This window comes from Lolium rigidum, chromosome 1 (genome assembly GCF_022539505.1).
Source record: "Lolium rigidum isolate FL_2022 chromosome 1, APGP_CSIRO_Lrig_0.1, whole genome shotgun sequence".
Classification (NCBI taxonomy): domain Eukaryota; kingdom Viridiplantae; phylum Streptophyta; class Magnoliopsida; order Poales; family Poaceae; genus Lolium; species Lolium rigidum.
In genome coordinates, this window is record NC_061508.1 from 263955876 (window position 1) to 263979700 (window position 23825).

General features: G+C 45.5%; 1 protein-coding gene across 1 annotated transcript; it reads left to right on the forward strand.

Moving 5' to 3' along the window:
• Nucleotides 1-7648: 7648 nt before the first annotated feature.
• Nucleotides 7649-9193, forward strand: LOC124683611 (berberine bridge enzyme-like Cyn d 4). Its single transcript, XM_047218097.1, has one exon. It carries the CDS (start codon nucleotides 7649-7651, stop codon nucleotides 9191-9193), a length of 1545 nt encoding a protein of 514 aa, XP_047074053.1.
• The last annotated feature ends 14632 nt before the right edge of the window (nucleotides 9194-23825 follow it).

Here is a 23825-nt window from a genome sequence, read left to right on the forward strand (position 1 = left end):
GCCTAGTGGACCGGCGGAACGCGGCCGGAAGGGGCTGCAACGTCGCTGCATCATCCACCTCGACATCGTCGAGGACATGAACAACGACGACACACCCATGCCAGGAAAGTTTAGCTGGAGGTGGGGCGTGGTGGATGGCGAGAGGCTCATGCGGGATCGCACCGACCGCCTCCTGGAAGGAGGTGATGGAGGAGGGCGAGGTCCTCGTGACCATGATGATGATGGGCATGGCAGGGGCCATGACGGCTCTCGCGGCTGGAGCGACTCGCAGCGGCGTGGCCTATCGCACTCGGTGCAGGCCAGAGGGCGTGACGACAGGGACAGGCGGGAGCAATATCGACAAAGGGAGCGCGACCGCTCCAGTCATGGTGGAAGGAGGAGGGATGGCGCGCCCGCTGGCGCGCCGGCTACGCCTGGGTTCGCCCAGGGTGTGGGGGTGCTGGCCACCTTCGGCGATGGCATGCCGCTCGTCGAGCTGGTGGACGACGAGCCACTGGGCGTTGCAGCGGCTGATGATGCTCCAGTGCTCCAGCTCTCGCTCCAGGGCGCACTGCAGGAGGACTCGGGCATGCACGAGTTAGATGCGGGCCAGATGGTGGAACATGGCAAGCTGGGCGAGCTGGGCATGCCTCGGAGCATGGGCTTCGGCATCGACTTGGAAGGTGACCACCAAACCAGGCCTGAGCAGGCCAGGGGCAGGGGTAGGACACGCTCGCTGTCACCTCGCTCTACCAGGCGCCGCTCCGTCGCGAACAGGACGCCGCCCACGGCTCCGAACCCTCCCTCATCGCCGACCTCAGTCATTCCTTCTTCGCCTACTTCCAAGGGCGTGGCGCAGGGGAGCCTGATCGTCTCTGCTGAGGATGGCCCATCCTCGCAGCTGCTGCTGTCGCCGGGCCCTGCGGCAACTGAGGAGGCCCGGCTCACCCTCTCTGTGGTTGCACCGGCATCGCTGGTCTCGCCGGCGCGCCCACCTGGCTTAGAAGCCTCCCCGGTGCCTCTCACTCCGCCGCTCGTCGTCGATGGATCGCCGGCGCGCACCCCTGAGCGGAGGACAACCTCGCGTCCTCAGGCTGCTGCTCTGCTCGCTCCATTATTCACTAACGTGCAGCAGCCGATCCTTTCGCCGCCCACGTCCACACCGCCGAGGCGCCCGATGAACAGGAGGAAGACCCTCGCCGGAGTCGGCATTGCGAGAACTGTGGGCTTCTCGCTTAGGCGGGTCAGTGAGCGTGTCAAGGCAAGGCGCAAGGCGGCGCCGGTGGCGAAACAGGCGGAGCGCATGGTCCGTAACGGCCTCGGGCATAGTGCAAGACGGCGAGGAGATCACGGAGCGGGCGATGGAGGAGTTCGCGAGACGCTTCAAAGGCAAGGTACATGAGGACGTCCTGGGAGCGATGCGCGCTCTGTTCAAGCTAGACTCCGTCGAGGATGAAGAAATGGTTGATGGCCTGATTGGGATTGGTGGCGCTGCGGCTCTGGACCATGAACAAGACTCAGGCAGCAACGCTGCCAACGTCTGATGGCTTCGTCCCGGTTTTAGCTGCTGTTCAGTTCTGATGTTAAGTACAACCTTGCTTGCTGTTGCTGCTTGGGGCCTGGCTTGCACGCCAGTGACGCTCCTCATGTTTACTGTTGCTCCTCATGTTTGCCTGGTGCATGTAGCTGGGGACACTGGACTACCTGTTTCACCTGTGTACGCTGCTACCTCAGTTCATTCCAGTTTCAGTTTGTCTGTCTCAATTCACTTCAGTTTCAGTTGGTCTATCTCTGTTGGGGCCTTGCGAAGGGATTTTTTGTGTTTCCAATGATCGAACAAACAGTGAATATTCTCGGTTGGAACACCAGGGGACTAAACGATCAGGATCGAAAAGATACGGTTCATGAGACTTTTGCTTCTTCCTCGTGCCATATTGTTTGTCTCCAGGAGACAAAGTTGCAGGCTGTTTCTCAATTCGACGCTTGTTACATTGGGGGCAATCGCCTCAAGAGCTACGCGGAGAGACCGGCCAACGGAACTAGAGGGGGTATCCTTTTGTTGTGGGATGATTCCGTTGTGTCTATTTCAAACGTTGTCACCACGGAGTTTTGCTTGTCCGCGGATGTGCACATCATCAATTCTACCGTCAACGGTGATTTCAAGATCACTGGGGTCTATGGTCCAACGTCGTCTAACCGCAAGGACGACTTCTTCGCCGAGCTCGTTGCTCAAAAGCCGCCGCAAGGCGTCCGTTGGCTGGCCCTGGGTGACTTCAACCAAATACGTCGGGCGCGTGACAAAAACAAGCCAAATGTCAACCGATCCCGCATCAACCGCTTCGTGGCGCCTTACGTGACTTGCGGCCTTCATGAGATCCACCTACAAAACAGGCGCTTCACTTGGTCAAATGGACAGGCAAACCCCACTCTTTGCAAGCTCGACGCTTTTTTCTGCAATTCGGAATGGGACCTACATTTCGACACCCATGTCCTTCACGCCCTCTCTTCGTCCCTCTCGGATCATTGCCCCTTGTTGCTAGCGGACGATAGCGGCCCTAGGAGACCAAGAAGTTTCAAGTTCGAAAATTATTGGGTGCGATTGCCTGGCTTCAATGACATGGTACAACAAGCTTGGAATGCTCCGTCCCCACATGTCGAGCCCTGCCAAAGGCTTTTCCATAAGCTAAAGCATACCGGAAAAATTCTCGCCAAATGGGGACGCCGGTTGTTCTCCAACACCAAGGTCACGATGCACGCGGCACTTCTCGTGATTCTACACTTTGATATGGCCCAAGAAGTGCACCAACTTTCGGTGGGCGAGTTGGACATCCGTGCCAAGCTAAAAAAGAAGGTAGTCGCGTTGGCGGTGGTTGAGAGAGCCCGCAAGAGACAATGTGCCCGCATTGCCAACATCAAGGAGGGAGATGCCAACACGAGATTTTTCCACATGAAAGTCAATGCAAGAAGAAGGAAGAATCATATTCATAGGTTGAAACACAACAATGGGTGGGTGACCGAGCATGAGGCCAAAGAGGAGATTGCTTATAACCATTTTCATGCGGCTATTGGGAGAGGGGGGCGTAGAAATTGTGATCTTAATTGGGACGAGCTCCTCTTTGAGGATCCGGGTTTGCAAAGCCTTGGTGACCCCTTCTCCGAGGAGGAGGTGCGCAACGCCATTAACCTTATGCCTAGTGACAAGGCCCCGGGTCCGGACGGCTTCACCGGAGCCTTCTTCAAGAAATGTTGGGATATTATCAAGGTTGACGTCATGGAGGTGGTGCACCTTTTCGGGGACCTTCATGCGGAAAACTTCCATTGGCTCAACTCCGCCAACATTGTGTTGTTACCTAAGAAGGAGGGCGCCGAGGAGATTGTTGACTACCGGCCTATTAGCTTGATTCATGCCATTGCGAAGATCATTGCCAAGATGCTTTCCATTAGACTTGGGCCATACATGGATAGCCTTGTCTCTAATGCTCAAAGCGCTTTCATTAAGAAGAGGAGTATTCATGACAACTTCCTCTATGTCAAGAACCTTGCCACTAGACTACACAAGAGCAAGACTTCGGCGCTTCTTTTTAAACTCGACATTCGCAAAGCCTTTGACAACGTGCGGTGGGATTACATTGTGGACCTCCTTCAAAAGAGGGGCTTTCCGAGTAGGTTCCGTAATGGGGTGGCCGGGCTCCCTATCCGGCACGGACGGGGCTTGAGACAAGGAGACCCACTATCTCCGCTCTTGTTCGTGCTCGCCATAGACCCGCTTGCCCAAATCCTAGAGAGGGCAACTACGATCAGGCTACACCACAAACTACGGGGGCGGAGGGATATCTTAAGGACGTCCCTCTATGCGGATGATGCTGCCGTTTTCGTGGCTCCTTTCAAAGAGGATATCCAAAACTTAGCAAATATTCTTGGAAACTTCGGGGATGCAACCGGCCTATGCACTAACTTCCAAAAGAGCGCCGTCGCTCCGATTCGTTGTGAGGCTTTGGACCTTGACACCATCCTTGAGGACATGCCGGCCACTCGCACCACCTTTCCGATGAGATATCTTGGGCTTCCGCTTTCGGTTCGGTGCTTGAAAAGAAGGGATATGCAACACCTTGAGGACAAATGTGCCGGAAAGCTCCCAACTTGGAACGGGAATCTAATCACCACGGCGGGTAGGACCGCGCTAGTGAAATCGGTCATTGCTTCCCAAGCTATCTACTACCTCACTCCCCTTGCCATGCCTCCGGGCACCATGAAATTCATCGACAAGATCGAGAGGGCGTTCCTTTGGTCCGCCAAGGATACTACAACCGGGGCCAAGTGCAAGGTTAATTGGGAATTGGTTTGCCGCCCAAAAAAGTATGGAGGTTTGGGGGTGCTACACATGGAAAAATTTGCGGCGGCGCTTCGACTACGGTGGCCTTGGCTTGAATGGAAAGATCCCACAAAAATTTGGATTGGTTCCGGCAACCCATGCACCAACGAGGATATGGATTTGTTTTATGCCGCAACTTGCATCACTCTTGGGGACGGGAAGAAAACTCCTTTTTGGCATGCACCTTGGCTTGACGGAACAAAACCCATAGATGTGGCACCATTGATTTACGAGAGCTCCAAGAGAAAGAATTGGAAGGTGGCGCAAGCTCTTCACCAAGATGCTTGGATTGCCAAGATTGACCTACAACGCACCTTCTCCTTAGACCATTTCATGCAATTTGTGGACCTATGGACGCGGCTTACTACCATACATCTCAACCCCGGGGTGAGCGATGAGATTTCTTGGAAACTCACGGCAAATGGCCTCTACTCCACCAAATCGGCCTATGAGATGCAATTCTTCGGCTCCACCACATCCCCCCTGAACAAGATGGTTTGGAAGGCTTGGGCACCGCCTAAGATCAATTTTTTTGCTTGGCTTGCAAATCAAAATAGGCTTTGGACGGCCGACCGGTTGGCGAAGAGAGGGTGGCCAAATTGCGGCCCTTGCCCTCTATGCAAACAATGTGTGGAAACCGTTGACCACCTCTTCGTCCATTGCCGCTTCACTACTCGCTTATGGACCGCCATCAAGCAATGGTTGGGTATATCCGAAGACGTCCAACATGATTCGACAAACTTCACCATCTCCGAATGGTGGCAATTCATGGCGGTGGGTGGGAGCGCCAAAAACCGCAAGGCCATGGCTTCCATCACCCTCCTTGTTTCTTGGGAGGTGTGGAATGAGCGTAATGATAGGGTCTTCCGCAACAAAAGTGCTCCATTTGATGTAGTTTTTGATAGAGTTAAGAGAGAGGCTAGGCTTTGGGTTATTGCAGGCGCCAAAAGGTTGGGCGGAATGATGCCGGGAGAGTAATCCCTTGTAATTCATTTGCATGTACTTTCATGTTAAACTTCTTCACTTAATCAATAGATTGGGGCAAAGCTTTTGCCCCCGTTTCAAAAAAAAAAAAAGATGTGTAGGCAGCTCATGGACCTGATTTTCTGAAAATTAACACAGTTGGTTCCTTGGACGATAATTTTAAGACTACTCATAGTGTTACTATTCTATGTTACTTTCCACTATGACTAGTAGCCTGATTCGACTGCAACGCTAATCAAGGCACTTCACGAAGATCAATACCATTAGTTACCGCAAGTGCACAACTTGCAACATAACTAGTCAGTCCGATAGTTCTTGGTATACTCCCAGCCGGATAATCTTTAGATGCCGTATACAGAAAAAGATGCCTTGCCTCGACAACGATGTTTTGGAAATATAGTACGGTACTACTAATCAGACACAGCTAACGAAGGCCAGCCAGTTAATCCGGCCGATGCAAGTAACCTAGTATAGATAATTCACTAGTACTAGTAATCAAAAAAGGGTTGACATTACTTCCCGTTGCCCAGCCACGCAAGTGTTTAAATATCAATAATAATAAAATGCCGATTTAGTATAAAGTTGTACTAAATGAACGATACATATTATGGATCGAAGACAGCAGTGGAGTACGCATCAAGTGTGGACAAATGAAGGTAAGCTTCAACGATCTGGCTAGACTGTCGTGTTCCGGAAGGCTCCGCTGGTGAACTCCAAATAGACGACATGCTTGGAGATTACTGGATCGGGTGGAATTCGGTCGTGCACACCCGTGTTTTTCTCTGGCCGTTTGGTTTTAGAGGGAGCGCTTCGAAACTCTGATGGCCGTTAATATCATGGAGCATGTTTTTGTTCCATGTCGCTGACGGAGAATGACATGAAAGTCGAGATCTGGGGGCTAGCTATGGTGGTTCGAGTCTGGGCGGTGATGAGGTGTTGGCTTGGTGATTCATGACTTGAAGCAGTGGTATGCAAGTGGGGGAGGCTACACAAGAGAAGTTCAAAGTCTTACCTCTCAGGGTGAATGTCCAAGGTCTGGCCTTAATTAGTTGTGCCTGGCAATATTCTTGTTAAATGCATTGTTTTGAGAGTGAGGATTTTCTTCAGGGTGAAAACCTAAGATCTATCATCGAGCGACGATGGCGGTTGTGTACTGTTTCCTTCTTGGAGGCGTCGCTTTTGTAGAAGTTGAACTTTTTGTGTTATATTGGTGGTGTTAGTGTCATTGTTTCAAGGAATAGATTGCTGTAGCGGGACTTTTCTTTTTGTAATTTTTTTTTGTTGTGTGCATCCGTAGTGTCGCTAGGGCAATGCGTTGTTGCAGAGGCTGGGTGTAATTGGTATCTCCGCGATATTAATATATACTCTTTATCGGAAAATGAAGGCAAGCTATATGTAGCCCTTTGTTCTAAAACAATCTTAAATCATATTAGAAGTTTCAAAAAATTATGGAAAACAAATCATGGATGTAGCCATTGATCTACACTCCAAACATGCAAAATCTCTATATGTGTCGGGAGTTTAGTTCAAATTAGCTCTAATTTCAACTAAACTCCCGACACTTTTTATGGATTGGAGTGAATACTTTATATTCTAGATTACACCAAAATGATAAATCTGACAAATTATATACCACTGTGCACTATTCGCCATACTTTGATCCTCAATTTTGTCATTTCTTGTGTATCCTAAAATATAAAGTGGCTCCTATTGAGATTTTACTCGTTTGCATTAGGCATCATTAGCAACAACTAATAATATTTTTAAAACTTATCAATATGACTTTATTTTTTATCTAAAACATAAGGCTACACGTTGCTCGGCCTTCATTTTAAGTTTCTCAGCCAACTGTCGGCTATATAAAACTATCAATGCCATCAAAAGTTATTTTTGTTACTCCCTCCGATCCATATACTTGATGCTAATATAGATGTATCATCAAGTAATATGAATCGGAGATATTCATACTCCAATACAGTTGGTTATAGGATCGCCTATTAAGTTAATTTTTTCACTATCTCTCTCTTTCCGGTCATTTATGATTTTAATCTAAGAGCACATGTAGACCTACAGAGGTTGTCTCATCGATCGTCTTACATGAAAACTCACTCTTCTTTTCTTTGTCCCTCTACTATGCATAGGCAAAAGTGCCATGTCATAGACTAATTCGTACTACTTCTCTAACTCGAACGCACGTTTCCCAAGGTCGTCGCTGCACACGATTTACGTAGGAGGATCAGCATGTCCTATATAACTTGCTGATATGATGAGATGCGCATACGCACCGTATCCATGCTCCAGTTGGCGAATAGTATGGCGTTGTCCACACGCGCAGCTCTCCTGCTCATCGTTTGCTTAGCTTGCTACGTGACCATCCCGTCCTTAGCTGCCTCCGGCGACTTCCTCCAGTGCCTCTCGGCGAACATCCCCACCCAGCTCGTTGTCACGCCGAGTTCGCCGTCCTTCGATTCGGTTCTGGTGTCGTCAATCAGGAACCCCATGTTCTTCACTCCGACGACGGTGAGGCCGCTCTGCATCGTGATGCCCACCAACGCGTCCCACGTTCAGGCCGTCGTGCTGTGTGGCCGACGCCACGACGTGCGCGTCCGCGTGCGCAGCGGTGGGCACGACTACGAGGGCCTCTCGTACCGGTCTGAGCGCCCCGAGACGTTCGCCGTGGTCGACCTCTCGAACCTCCGCGCCGTGCGCATCAACCGTCGCGCGGCCACAGCGTGGGTGGACTCCGGTGCGACTCTGGGGGAGCTGTACTACACCATCGCCAAGTCGGCACCGGGACTCGCGTTCCCGGCCGGCGTGTGCCCGACCGTCGGCGTTGGCGGCCACTTCAGCGGCGGCGGCATGGGCATGATGATGCGCAAGTACGGCCTGCCCGTCGACAACGTCATCGACGCCACGCTAGTCGACGCCAACGGCCGGCTCCTGGACAAGAAGGCCATGAAGAGGGACCTCTTCTGGGCCATCCGCGGCGGCGGCGGGAACTTTGGCATCGTGCTGTCGTGGAAGGTCAAGCTCGTGCGGGTCCCGCCGACAGTGACGTTCTTCAACATTCGGAAGAGCATCGACCAGGGCGCGGTCAACGCTGTGGCCAAATGGCAAACGCTCGCGCCGGCGCTTCCAGATGAGCTCAGCATACGGGTGATCGTGGGCAGGGATGCTCTTTTCCAGTCTCTGTATCTCGGCAGCTGCGGCGGGCTCGTGACGACGATGACCAGGCTGTTCCCCGAGCTCGGCATGACGCGCGCCGATTGCCGGGAGATGAGCTGGCTGCAGTCCACCGTGTACATCAACTCCGGCGACACCAAGACGCCCCTGGAGACGCTCCTCAACAGGACGACCAGCCTGAGCACTTTCTCGCGGAACAAGTCCGACTACGTCAAGAAGGCCATCACGAAGAACTTGTGGGAGAAGATCTTCCCCTGGTTCAACAAGGCGGGCGCGGGGATCATCCTCCTGGAGCCTCACGGCGGAAGAGTCGGCAGCATCGCCGACACCGCCACGCCATACCCTCACCGGAGCGGCGTCCTTTACAACATCCAGTACGTCGCGTTCTGGACGGGCAACGGCACGGACGCGCCGAACTGGATCAAGGACATGTACGACTTTATGGAGCCGTTCGTGAGCAAGAACCCGAGGGGCGCCTACGTGAACTACCGGGACCTGGACATCGGGGAGAACACGGTTGTCGGCGGCGTCACGAGCTACGAAAGCGGTAAGGCGTGGGGTGAGAAGTACTTCGGGGGGAACTTCAAGCGGCTCGCCATCACCAAGGGGAAGGTGGATGCTGGCGACTACTTCAGGAACGAGCAGAGCGTGCCGCCGCTTGTCTCCAGGAAGTGAACTGGAGCAAGCTGGCCGGTTGATTTGAGAAGATACAACCTAGCAGTCGGTTTAAAAATTAAAATGTGGTTTGTAATACGTCTGCTAAAACTGGACCTAGTGGGCCTTTTGATATTGAGGTTAGCGGGGCTTTTGGGCCGGTGCTGTTTGTGCTAATTGACTAGCATGTACTTCAAAAATAATAATACTGATAGGCTTCCCCTATCCGTTTTGTCTGTGCAGATTGAATTATCACGTTGTGATGTTTTTCTTTTAATTTTTTTATTTTCTTGCTACAGTGTAGATTTGTATCTATATAACCTTTTTATTTTGTGTTTGTATTTGCAAAGAAATTTGATTATTGCTTTATCTACAAATTTGTTAAGTCTTGGATAATTGAGCACAAACTTGTGACACCTCTAGACTTAAGAATGTGCAATTGGGTACATGCACGTAATGAAGCCTGAAATTATAGGTATTGTTTTCGCGTAATTCGGGTTTCGAAATATGCAATCGATAGCTTCATATTCTAAATCCTGAAATTGTACGTATTATTTTCCAGTACTTTAAGGTTTAGAAATGTGCGATTGGTAGTTGAATTGGTTGCATCTCAAAATTGCGCACATATGTTTTTTTGTTACTACATGTTTAGAAAAATCTATAATTGAATAGTTCCACATTTTGAAGTCTGAAACACATATATTCTTATTGTGCATATTTTGGGTTTAAAGTGTGCAACTAGCTTGTTTGCACATTTCAAGTATGAAATTTCGCAACATAATTTTTTGTCCAACTTTGGGTTTTAGAATATGATGTCATGTTGAACATAACTTGTTTGCATCATTTTATGTTTGGAAATTTGCAACATGGTATGTTTTGCCAATTGCAAACAATAAAATCATATATACTCCCTCCATGTCAAAGATTTCTCTAAATTCAGACATATCTATACACTAAAGAGCGTCTAGATACATCTAAATATAGTTAAACTTGGGACATGTTTTTATGGATAGATGTATTATTATTATTATTATTATTATTATTATTATTATTATTATTATGGATTTAGATGTATCTACGCACTATTATTTGCATATTCTGGATCTTTAAATTGCACACTATTGCGCCATCCTGTAAATTATAAATTGTGCCTTTTCTATTTTTATTTTAAGAAAAATCTGATGCCTAGGTACTATTCCCCTATGGAATAGAATATTTTTTTGGGTTATGTCATAGTCTCAGGTAAAGCAGGCTAATATGAGTTTGCATATGCATTGATTTTGACTATTATATGAATAAAATCTCAACATAGTGCAAGTGTTCGAAAACATCCTCTCCTTTATTTCCTATAGCCTATTTAAATAGAGAAAACATACCCATATGCAATCATTTTGGAAATACAGAGAGCTTGATAAAATCTATGTACATTCTGAATTAATTTTACCAACACAAAGCACTAGGATTATGAATAGGCAGGCCTTTGGAGGTAAAATTGTTTTTTAATCAAATTCTCTTGGGGATTACTCTTTTTAGCAGCTTACACTTAAATCGGACTACCCGACATGACGAAGGACATGTTAATGCAGGTGGTTTCCATGAAAGAGAGGCCGAAGTCTCTTCCTTGTTGCTCTAGATGTTTTGGGCTTAATCCTTTAAGGACATCTTGGCGTAGGTGGTGAGTGTGAAAAACTGCGGCTGAAGTCTTGTCCTTGTTGTGTCGCTTAATTCCATATTTAATTCTTAGGTGATATGCTATTATCCGAACAACCAAAAATTATGTGATGCGATGCGCATGATGCTTTGATGCAACAAGGTATATGCACATTTATAAAATAGGGTTAGATATGGTTAGGGTCTCACGGTATCGGATCGGCCCGAACAACCACATGTTATGCGATGTGATGCACATGATGATTTGATGCAACAAGGTAGATGCACATTTATAAAATAGGGTAAGATATGGTCAGGGTCTCACGGTATCGGATCGGAGTGGACAGGAGTGGCGGACCTCGCCGATGGTCTTCGGGTTCGAGGAGGAAGAAGATGAAGCCGAGATCTTAGTCTTCGGATCCGGGAAGGAGAACTTGGGTTTCCGGCTTCAAACATTGGTGCCGAACATGCATAATCAGTGGCCTCGGGTGGCACCGGTCGAGATCGATCTCAACATCTTGGTCATCCACGAGCCAATGCATGACGAGTCTTGTCGATGTAGCATAGTCGCAGAACAGCACACCAATTCATCGTAGAAGATGATCTTGAGTCATTAGATACCGGCACAGCACTTCCGTCTGATTTGCGTCGGTATTGCTCATTAGCAAAACACAGCGGTCATCGCTGTAATTAGCAACGCCGGAGAGTACCAGGAGCACAGGTCACAGTTTCAGGCAGAAGACGCGATAGTACGGCAGCGGAGCTGCGCTCGCGCGAACGGACATAGGCGTCGCTGGGGAGCAGGAGCTCGCGCCAGCAACGGAAGAGGCCACGCCTTGGCGCTGTGAGACGGGAGAGGCAGAACTGGGTGAGGCGTCGTGACGACTGACGAGGCCAGTCGACGGAAGACAGCGGGGACGCGGATCCTGGCGGTGGTGGGGACGCGCGGCTCGGCGGCACCGACGCGCACGCGCACGCGCGGGCTCGGGCCGGCTGGACTACGCGAGGGCGAGCCCGGCAGAGAGGAGTCACGGCAGCGTTGGCGCGCTGACCGGTGCAGGCGGCACCAGCAGGGCTCGACGGAGAGACGCCGGGGTTGGGCAGAGCGAGTGAGGGCGTCGGGGACGGGTGGCGGCGCGAGAACGGCGGCCTCGGGCGCGCGCTGGACGACCTTGACACGGTGGAGAGATGCTCCTGGAGACGCGCTGCTGCAGGGGCCGAGGCGGCGGCCGGAGCTCAAGGGGGCGAGGCGGGGCAGAGAGGCGCTCGAGCGGAATCACTCCTGGGCGCGCTCGGCTGGGGCGCTGCGGTCGTGAGAGGAAGGCGCTCGGGGGAGAGAGAGTTGGAGGCGAGGAGGAGCGAGGCGCTCGCTCGGCGATGGGAGCGAGCAGGCGTCGGGGCCGAGCGGGGCTGAGAGAGAGAGGTGGAAGAGTCTAGATAGAAAAAGAAAAAGGCGAGGGGGTTCAAGGGAAAAGCGCCGGCGGCGGGGTTGGATTGTAAAAAGCCAAGGGGAGGAGCTAGTGGGGGGTGCTAGGGTTTCCACCGGGGGGACCTGGTGGGCTGCCGGCTGGGCTTGTTCTGGGCCTGGCGATTGGAGGCTTCCTGTTATATATTTTTTTACTTTAAAAACTGTTTTTCTGTTTTATTTTTCTGATTGTTTTTAACGATTCAAAAATAGTTTTGATACCAGAAAAATAGTAAAAAAAATATGAATTTAATTTTGGGATGAAAAGGCGAGAATATTTTTGGCAACCAAAATAAAGTTCAATAAAATAATTTAGGGTTCAAAAATATGCATGATGTCATGACGATGCATAAAACAAAAACGACGATGAATCTAATATGGAATATTTTCCGGGACGTTACAATTCACCCCAACCCGCAGTCCGTGAGGACTAATCACACATAATATCAAGATCAATAACAAAGATAGAAATCATTGTGGCAAATACTTAGATTGAAATCACAATATTCTTACAATGGTCGCCAATTCTCAAGGAGATCTCTATTACAATGGTAATGGCTATGGCTATGGAGGAGATTGGAGATGAAATGGATGAACTATGGTGGTGGATCTCCTTCGGTGTGGTGCAGATGAATCTGATGGATGGCGGCTCTGTTTGGCGACGAATGGTTCTCTTTTTGGCGCCGGGTCCTTCCCGAAACTTATAAGGTTTGACCTTAGGAAGGCTGCGGCACATGGTTCGAGCGGACTGTACAGGCACATGGACTTGATAGTTTCATCATTGACATCAAAGCCATTATTGAGATAATCTTGGACTTGATAGTTTCATCATTGACATCAAAGCCATCTTGTACTTCTCACAACCAAGTCCTTTAATCCTCAAGCGGAGAGCAGCAAGCCTTGCATAGGCACCAGCAAGGCTTTCGCCATCCTTGATAATGAACAAATTCATCTTCGACTTAGCTGCCTCATACTTGGACCTTTCAATCAGGGACGTCCCCTCTTGAAGAACAACAACTCGATCCCAAAGCTCCTTGGTGGACTCAAGGTCACTAAATTGATTGTGAAGAGCTCGGTGAAGTCCACTTCGGACCTTGTCACATGCGGTGGCATTGAGTTTACGATCATAAAACTCACGTGGAGTCATGATGTACGGGTCAATGGGCTTGAGTCCACGTACCACCACATCCAAAAACTCGTCACTACAACTGCAAATATGAGACTCCATAGAAGTTTTCCAAAAGGAAAAGCGAGTTCCATCAAATGGGGATCAGGTCCCGCGGATGATTAATATGAGGTATGTTGGGCTTAGTTTTAGGATATGTAAAAGGAAATTGAGTATAAGGCTCTGAAGGCCTTTTGCTACCACTCGTTTGAGCATGTTACACAAAGCCTTCTTCACCCAGTTCCAACGGCTTCACTTGAGGGCTAACCGAGGGATCAACAAGTGGAGTCTTATTCCCAATTTCCAATTTCCTTCAACAACAACTCAATTTTACTAAGTCGACCATTGAGAACAGAATCGGCATTACCCTCTGCTTGTGACGGTAAAGCACACGTCCGTTGGGAACCCCAAGAGGAAGGTATGATGAGTACAACAGCGAGTTTTCCCTCAGTAAGAAACCAAGGTTATCGAACCAGTAGGATATGAAGATCACGTGAAGGTTGTTGGTGAAGGAGTGTAGTGCGGCGCAACACCGGGGATTCCGGTGCCAACGTGGAACCCGCACAACACAATCAAACTACTTTGCCCCAACTTAACGAGTGAGGTTGTCAATCTCACCGGCTTGCTGAAAACAAAGGATTAAACGTATGGTGTGGAAAATGATGTTTGCTTGCGTAAAACAAAAGAGAACAATGATTGCAGTAGGTTGTATTTCAGATGTAAAAGAATGGACCAGGGTCCACAGTTCACTAGTGGTGTCTCTCCAATAAGATAAATAACATGTTGGGTAAACAAATTACAGTTGGGCAATTGACAAATAGAGAGGGCATAACAATGCACATACATATCATGATGAATACTATGAGATTTACTTAGGGCATTACGACAAAGAACATAGACCGCCATCCAGCATGCATCTATGCCTAAAAAGTCCACCTTCGGGTTAGCATCCGCACCCCTTCCAGTATTAAGGTGCAAGCAACAGACAATTGCATTAAGTACTGTGCATAATGTAAACAATACAAATATCCTTAGACAAAACATTGATGTTTTATCCCTAGTGGCAACAGGACATCCACAACCTTAGGGTTTGCTGTCACTCCCCCAGATTCAATGGAGACATGAACCACTATCTAGCATAAATACCCCCTCTTGGAGTTACAAGTATCAACTTGGCCAGAGCCTCTACTAGCAATGGAGAGCATGCAAGATCATAAACAACACATATATGATAGATCAATAATCAACTTGACATAGTATTCCATATTCATCGGATCCCAACAAACACAACATGTAGCATTACAAATAGATGATCTTGATCATGATATGCAGCTCACAAGATCTAAACATGATGGCACAATAGGAGAAGACAACCATCTAGCTACTCGCTATGGACCCCTAGTCCAAGGATGAACTACTCACGCATCAGTCCGGAGGCGGGCATGGTGATGTAGAGCCCTCCGGGGATGATTCCCCTCTCCGGCAGGGTGCTGGAGGAGATCTTCTGAACCCCCCGAGTTAGGGTTGACGGCGGCGGCGTCTCTGGAACTGTTCTGGTATTTTGGCTCTCGATACTAGGGTTTTCGGGGACGAATGAATAAATAGGCGAAGGGGCAGCGTCGGGGGAGCCAGGGGCTCCCTCCCCACGTCTCGGCGCGGCAGTGGGGCCGCCCGGGACGCCATATGGGGAGGGCCCCCTGCTGGCCTTCCTCGACTCCTCTTCGATCTTCTGAATACTCCGTGGAAAATAGGGCCGTGGGCTTTTGTTTCATCCAATTCCGAGAATATTTGTAAAACAACTTTTCTGAAATCAAAAACAACAGAAAACAGGGACTGGCACTGTGGCATCTTGTTAATAGGTTAGTCCCAAAAAATGCATAAAAACATTATAAAGTTTGAATAAAACATGTAGGTATTGTCATAAAACTAGCATGGAACATAAGAAATTATAGATAAGTTGGAGACGTATCAAGCATCCCCAAGCTTAGTTCCTACTCGCCCTCGAGTAGGTAAACGATAAAAAGAATAATTTCTGAAGTGACATGCTACCAACATAATCTTGATCAATACTATTGTAAAGCATATGAGATGAATGAAGTGACTCAAAGCAATGGTCTATAGTTTGCTAACAAAAAGATAGTGACTAAACAACTGAATCATATAGCAAAAACTTTTCATGAATAGTACTTTCAAGACAAGCATCAAAAAGTCTTGCATAAGACTTAACTCATAAAGCAATAGATTCTTAATAAAAGGTTTTGAAGCAACACAAAGGAAGATTTAAGTTTTAGCAATTGCTTTCAACTTCAACATGCATATCTCATGGATAATTGTCAACACAAAGTAATATAATAAGTGCAATAAGCAAGCATGTAAGAATCAATGCACATAGTTGACACAAGTGTTTGCTTGTAAGATAGAAAGAAGTAGGTAAACTGACTTAACATAAAGTAAAAGAAAGGCCCTTCGCAGAGGGAAGCAGGGATTAAATCATGTGCTAGAGCTTTTCAAGTTTTGAAATCATAAAGAGAGCATAAAAATAAAGTTTTGAGAGGTGTTTGTTGTTGTCAACGAATGGTAGTGGGCACTCTAACCCCTTGTCAAACAGACTTTCAAAGAGCGGCTCCCATGAAGGACGTTATCTCTACCAGCAAGGTAGATCATCCCTCTTCTCTTTTGTTTACACATGTATTTTAGTTTTATTTATAGATGACACTCCTCCCAACCTTTTGCTTTCACAAGCCATGGCTAACCAAATCCTCGGGTGCCTTCCAACATTTCACATACCATGGAGGAGTGTCTATTGCAAAATTAAGTTGCTTACTGATAAATCAGGGCAAAACATGTGAAGAGAATTATTAATGAAAGTTAATTAATTGGGGCTGGGCACCCCGTTGGCAGCTCTTTTTGCAAAATTATTGGATAAGCGGATGTATATGCCACTAGTCCATTGGTGGAAGTCTTCCCAACAAGATTGAAAGATAAAACACCACATACTTCCTCATGAGCTATAAAACATTGACACAAATAAGGAGTAATAAAGTTTTGAATTGTTTAAAGGTAGCACATGAAGTATTTACTTGAAATGGCAGAAAAATACCACATAGTAGATAGTTATGGTGGACATAAATGGCATAGGTTTTGGCTCAAGATTTTGGATGCACGAGAAGCATTCCTTCTCAGTACAAGGCTTTGGCTAGCAAGGTTGTTTGAAGCAAACACAAGTATAAACCGGTACAGCAAAACTTACATAAGAACATATTGCAAGCATTATAAGAATCTACACTGTCTTCCTTGTTGCTCAAACACTTTTACCAGAAAATATCTAGACCTTAGAGAGACCAATCATGCAAACCAACTTTCAACAAGCTCTACGGTAGTTCTCCACTAATAGGTTTAAACTACATGATGCAAGAGCTTAAACATGATCTACTTGAGAGATCAAAACAATTGCCAAGTATCAAATTATTCAAGACAATATACCAACTACCACATGAAGCATTTTATGTTTCCAACCAAATAACAATAAGTGCTACGGCTTTCAGCTTTCGCCATGAACATGAAAAATAAAACGAAGAACACAAGTGCTCAAATGAAAAAGCGGAGCGTGTCTCTCTCCCACACAAGCATGTTAGGATCCGATTTATTCAGAAAACTAAAATAACAAACGAGAATAAAAGCACACAGACGCTCCAAGTAAAGCGCATAAGATGTGACGGAATTAAAATATAGTTTCACTAGAGGTGACCTGATAAGTTGTTGATGAAGAAGGGGATGCCTTGGGCATCCCCAAGCTTAGACGCTTGAGTCTTCTTGAAATATGCAGGGATGAACCAGGGGGGCATCCCTAAGCTTAGACTTTTCACTCTTCTTGATCATATTATATCATCCTCCTCTCTTGATCCTTGAAAACTTCCTTCACACCAAACTCAAAGCAATCTCATTAGAGGGTTAGTGCATAATCAAAAATTCACATGTAGCAAGGACATGATCATTCCCAAAACTTCTGGACATTACCCAAGGTTACTGAAATTTAATGGAGCAAAGAAATCCACTCAAACACAGTAAAAGAGGCAATGCGAAATAAAAGATAGAATCTGTCAAAAACAGAACATTTCGTAAAGACGAATTTTTCGAGGCACTTAACATGCTCAGATGGAAAAGCTCCAGTTTAATGAAAGTTGCGTACATATCTAAGGATTACTCATGAATTTTTTCAGAATTTTTAGATTTTTCTACAGAGAGAAAAGCTCAAATTTTCGTGACAGCTAAAAAATCTGTTTCTGCGCAGAAATCCAAATCTAGTATCAACTTTCTATCAAAGACTTTACTTGGCACAACAATGCAAGAAAATAAAGATACAAAGGTATGGCTACAGTAGTAACAAGCACCTTGACTCAAATATAAAACAAAAATTGCAGAAATAAAATAATGGGTTGTCTCCCATAAGCGCTTTTCTTTAACGCCTTTCAGCTAGGCGCAAAAAGTGAAAATCAAGTAACATCAAGAGAAGAAGCATCAACATCATAATTTGTTCTAATAATAGAATCAAAAGGCATCTTCATTCTCTTTCTAGGGAAGTGTTCCATACCTTTCTTAAGAGGGAATTGATATTTAATATTTCCTTCTTTCATATCAATAATAGCACCAACGGTTCGAAGAAAGGGTCTTCCCAAAACAATATGACAAGATGCATTGCATTTAATATCCAAAACAACAAAATCAACGGGGACAAGGTTATTGTTAACCGTAATGTGAACATTGTCAATTCTCCCCAAAGGTTTCTTTATAGAATTATCAGCAAGATTAACATCCAAATAACAACATTCCAAAGGTGACAAGTCAAGCATATCATAAAGTTTCTTAGGCATAACAGAAATACTTGCACCAAGATCACATAAAGCATTACAATCAAAATCATTGACCTTCATTTTAATGATGGACTCCCAACCATCTTCCAACTTCCTAGGGATAGAAGCTTCAAGTTTTAATTCCTCTTCCCTAACTTTAATGAGAGCATTTGTAATATGTTTTGTAAATGCCAAGTTTATAGCACTAGCATTAGGACTTCTATCAAGTTTTTGCAAGAACTTAATAACTTCAGAAATATGACAATTATCAAAATAAAAACCATTATGATCTAAAGCAATGGGACCATTGTCCCCAACACTTTGAAAAATTTCAGCACTTTTATCACAAACAGTTTCAGCAGTTTTAGGCAATTTTGCACGCTTTGTAGTAGAAGTAGAAACATTTCCAACACCAATTATTTTACCATTGATAGTAGGAGGTTTAGCAACATGTGAAGCATCAACATTACTAGTGGTGGTAATAGTCCAAACTCTAGCTATATTATTCTCTTTAGCAAGTTTTTCTTCTCTTTCCCACCTAGCATGCAATTCAGCCATCATCCTAATATTATCATTAATTCGAACTTGGATAGCATTTGCTGTAGCAAATGGCTTAGTATCTTTAACTTCATTAGGCATAACTTTCAGTTTCAAAAGATCAACATCAAGAGCAAGACTATCAACCTTAGAAGCAAGAACATCAATTTTACCAAACTTTTCCTCAATGGATTTGTTCAAAGCAGTTTGTGTACTAATAAATTCTTTAAGCATGACTTCAAGATCAGAGGGTACACTCCTACTATTGTTGTAAGAATTACCATAACCACTACCACTATTAGAAGGATATGGCCTATAGTTGTTGTTACCAAAATTATTCCTATAATCATTGTTGTTGAAATTATTATTTTTAATGAAGTTCACATCAACATGCTCTTCTTGAGAAACCAATGAAGCTAAAGGAATATTATTAGGATCAACATGAGATTTACCATTAACAAGCATAGACATAATAACATCAATCTTATCACTCAAGGAAGAGGTTTTTTCAACAGAATTTACCTTCTTACCTTGAGGAGTCCTTTCAGTGTGCCATTCAGAGTAGTAGCATATCATCAAGAAGCTTTGTTGCAGCACCCAAAGTAATGGACATAAAAGTACCTCCAGCAACTGAATCCAATAGGTTCCTTGAAGAAAATTTTAATCCTGTATAAAAGGTTTGGATGATCATCCAAGTAGTTAGTCCATGGGTAGGGCAATTCTTCACCAAAGATTTCATTCTCTCCCATGCTTGGGCAACATGTTCATTATCCAATTGATTAAAGTTCATAATGCTACTTCTCAAAGATATAATTTTAGCAGGAGGATAATATTTTCCAATGAAAGCATCTTTACATTTAGTCCATGAACTAATACTATTTTTAGGCAAAGATAGCAACCAATCTTTAGCTCTTCCTCTCAAGGAGAAAGGAAACAATTTCAGTTTTATAATATCCCCATCTATGTCCTTATACTTTTGCATTTCACAAAGTTCAACAAAATTATTAATATGGGCAGCAACATCATCAGTACTAACACCAGAAAATTGCTCTCTCATAACAAGATTTAGTAAAGCAGGTTTAATTTCATAAAATTCTGCTGTAGAAGCAGGTGGAGCAATAGGAGTGCATATGAAATCATTATTATTTGTGCTAGTGAAGTCACACAACTTAGTGTTCTCAGGAGTACTCATTTTAGCAATAATAAAAATAAATAAAGAAAAACCGAATTAAGTAAAGTAAAACAAGTAACTAAATTTTTGTGTTTTTGATATAAAGAAAGTAAACAAGACAGAAAATAAAATAAAGCAAGACAATAAACAAAGTAAAGAGATTGGGTGTGAGAGACTCCCCTTGCAGCGTGTCTTGATCTCCCCGGCAACGGCGCCAGAAAAGTAGCTGCTTGTGACGGTAAAGCACACGTCCGTTGGGAACCCCAAGAGGAAGGTATGATGAGTACATCGCGAGTTTTCCCTCGGTAAGAAATCAAGGTTATCGAACCAGTAGGAGATGAAGATCACGTGAAGGTTGTTGGTGAAGGAGTGTAGTGCGGCGCAACACCAGGGATTCCGGTGCCAACGTGGAACCTACACAACACAATCAAACTACTTTGCCCCAACTTAACAGTGAGGTTGTCAATCTCACCGGCTTGCTGAAAACAAAGGATTAAACGTATGGTGTGGAAAATTATGTTTGCTTGCAGAAAACAAAAGAGAACAATGATTGCAGTAGGTTGTATTTCAGATGTAAAAGAATGGACCGGGGTCCACAGTTCACTAGTGGTGTCTCTCCAATAAGATAAATAACATGTTGGGTAAACAAATTACAGTTGGGCAATTGACAAATAAAGAGGGGATAACAATGCACATACATATCATGATGAATACTATGAGATTTACTTAGGGCATTACGACAAAGAACATAGACCGCCATCCAGCATGCATCTATGCCTAAAAAGTCCACCTTCGGGTTAGCATCCGCACCCCTTCCGATATTAAGTTGCAAGCAACGAGACAATTGCATTAAGTATTGTGCGTAATGTAAACAATACAAATATCCTTAGACAAAGCATTGATGTTTTATCCCTAGTGGCAACAAGCACATCCACAACCTTAGGGGTTGCCGTCACTCCCCGCATTCAATGGAGACATGAACCCACTATCTAGCATAAATACCCCCTCTTGGAGTTACAAGTATCAACTTGGCCGAGCCTCTACTAGCAACGGAGAGCATGCAAGATCATAAACAACACATATATGATAGATCAATAATCAACTTGACATAGTATTCCATATTCATCGGATCCCAACAAACACAACATGTAGCATTACAAATAGATGATCTTGATCATGATAGGCAGCTCACAAGATCTAAACATGATGGCACAATAGGAGAACTCGTAGTCCAAGGATGAACTACTCACGCATCAGTCCGGAGGCGGGCATGGTGATGTAGAGCCCTCCGGTTATGATTCCCCTCTCCGGCAGGGTGCCGGAGGAGATCTTCTGAACCCCCCGAGTTAGGGTTGACGACGGCGGTGTCTCTGGAACTGTTCTGGTATTTTGGCTCTCGGTACTAGGGTTTTCGGGGACAAAGGAATAAATAGGTGAAGGGGCAGCGTCGGGGGAGCCAGGGGGCTCCCTCCCCACGTCTCGGCGCGGCAGTGGGGCCCCCCGCGCCGCCATATGTGGAGGGCCCCCTGCTGGCCTTCCTCGACTCCTCTTCGGTCTTCTGGAATACTCCGTGGAAAATAGGGCCGTGGGCTTTTGTTTCGTCCAATTCCGAGAATATTTGTAAAACAACTTTTCTGAAATCGAAAACAGCAGAAAACAGGGACTGGCACTGTGGCATCTTGTTAATAGGTTAGTCCCAGAAAATGCATAAAAACATTATAAAGTGTGAATAAAACATGTAGGTATTGTCATAAAACTAGCATGGAACATAAGAAATTATAGATACGTTGGAGACGTATCACCCTTTTCAAGGGCTTCCTTGGCCATAATCTCCCGAATTGATCGTATATTTCCTAGTCCCATCCTCATCCTCATCCTTGGAGAAAACCTTCTCGCTCTTAAGGCGGTAAAGCCCTTTGGAAAACCCCTTGCCCTGATACCAATTGAAAGGATATAGATGGTAACCTGGAGGGGGTGAATAGGTTCTACAAATTTTCTTTAGTTTCTTTTCACTTTTAGGTTTATCGGGATAGAAAGTGAGCCTAATGCAAACTAGGTGAGGCAACCTATATGATAATACAATGTACGTCAAGCACTAAGGCTATCACAAGAGTAAATAACACAAGTAAAGAGATCGGTCAGGAATAACTGAAGCACGCAGAGACGAAGATGTATTCTCTTGTTCCCTTCCTTGGGAGGAAGGTATGTCACGTTAGTGAGATGTGGAATCCCATGAAAGATTTCCTAATGCCACAAAGGATCACCTTCTTCTCTTGAGCCTATCCCACAAAAGAATAGCTTGCTCGCTCGTGGTAGACTTTAAGGTAGTCTCCAAACCCTCAAAAACATATACTTGGAGAAAATCCACAACCCGGATGGATCCGAGTGACCCTAGTCACCGATGGTTTTCTACACACCCTAGAGTAACAAGCTTGCTCGGTGAACTCAAGGAGGAACGGGATTTGGATTGGTGAAAACGTAGATCGGGACCTCCTCTTGTTTTCTACAAAAGGGATTTGGCTTTAGGTTGGATAGAATGAGAGATCCAACCTTTTTGGTGTTTCAACAATGGTGTGTGAGAGAGAGCACAAGGATGTGATATGAAAGGTTGACCTAACCCTCTCAAGCTGGAAGAAGGGGTATTTATAGTCCAAAGAGAAATATCGTCGTTTGGAAACAATTCCTTCGAACCAAACCGGCACAAAAATTGGCACATCCGGTTTAGTCCGATGCACCGACCAGCCGGCCCACTGGAACCGTGTTCTGTTAGGCCTTTCCGAACAAACTAAAACACGTTCGAATTGCCGAAAAATTCCGGCTGTATAGCCATCACCGCCATTTCCCACGCCAAATCGCCGGACTCTTCTCAACCGACAATTTTCCAAAAACTGTACTCACCCAGAAAATGTGATGGATCAAAATGGTGGTATGATGTGTGTGTATATCATAGGCATCATCCCCAACAAGATCATCGAGACCATTCCTTTTAATAGTGTGGTGTTTCTTATAACTCAAATATAAAACAAGAGAGAAAAGAGCCAAAACACAGTCGCTTCTCTCGAATGCCAAATGGGGGTCTCTCACATGCGGACAAAAACCTACGTATACACTTGTAAAAACCATTAGTCTACACAATAGCTCCAGTGTCATCTTTAGCCAAAATAATGGTTAAGGGTAAAATACCCTTACAGTTATCAATAACATCAATGTTCATGATCAAAAAACCTTGATCATCAATTGATCAACGAGCTAGTTAAACGAGAGACTTTCTAGGGACTTCGGTTAGTTTGAAAAAAAACACATATATTAGTGTTTCATGTTAATACAATTATAGCATGAGAAATAAATATTTAGCATAAACATAAAGATATCATAATACCAACTTTATTATTATTATCTCTTGGGCATTCTCCAACGGTCTTCCACTCCTCGTTGTGGCGCAGTATACTTTCTTTCTTCGTTGTGGCGCAGTATGCTTTCTTTCTTGAGTGTCGGCGGGAGTGATGTGATGTGTCTCAAAGTGCTTCACGTAGGAAAAATGGCAACCGAGTAGGAGTATCACTCAACGGAAGTACTCACATGCCGTCATACTTTACAAACGTTGGTGCTTCTACTCCACGCCGGATCCTCATGGAGTCATAGTCGGAGGTGCAACACTCATCTGGATGGAATATATAGGGCCAGAACAAGAGCGTGATTGGCCAATTAGGCAGCATGCGTCCTTATCCTTTACGCGTGCGTTAGTTTATAAGTAAATTATAAAACAAATCGTTTGTTAGGTAGATCTTTGAACGGATCACGTAACCTTGCGGCTG

Coding starts and splice junctions, on each gene's coding strand:
- LOC124683611 (XM_047218097.1), top strand. CDS start 7,649: ATGGCGTTGTCCACACGCGCAGCTCTCCTGCTCATCGTTTGCTTAGCT.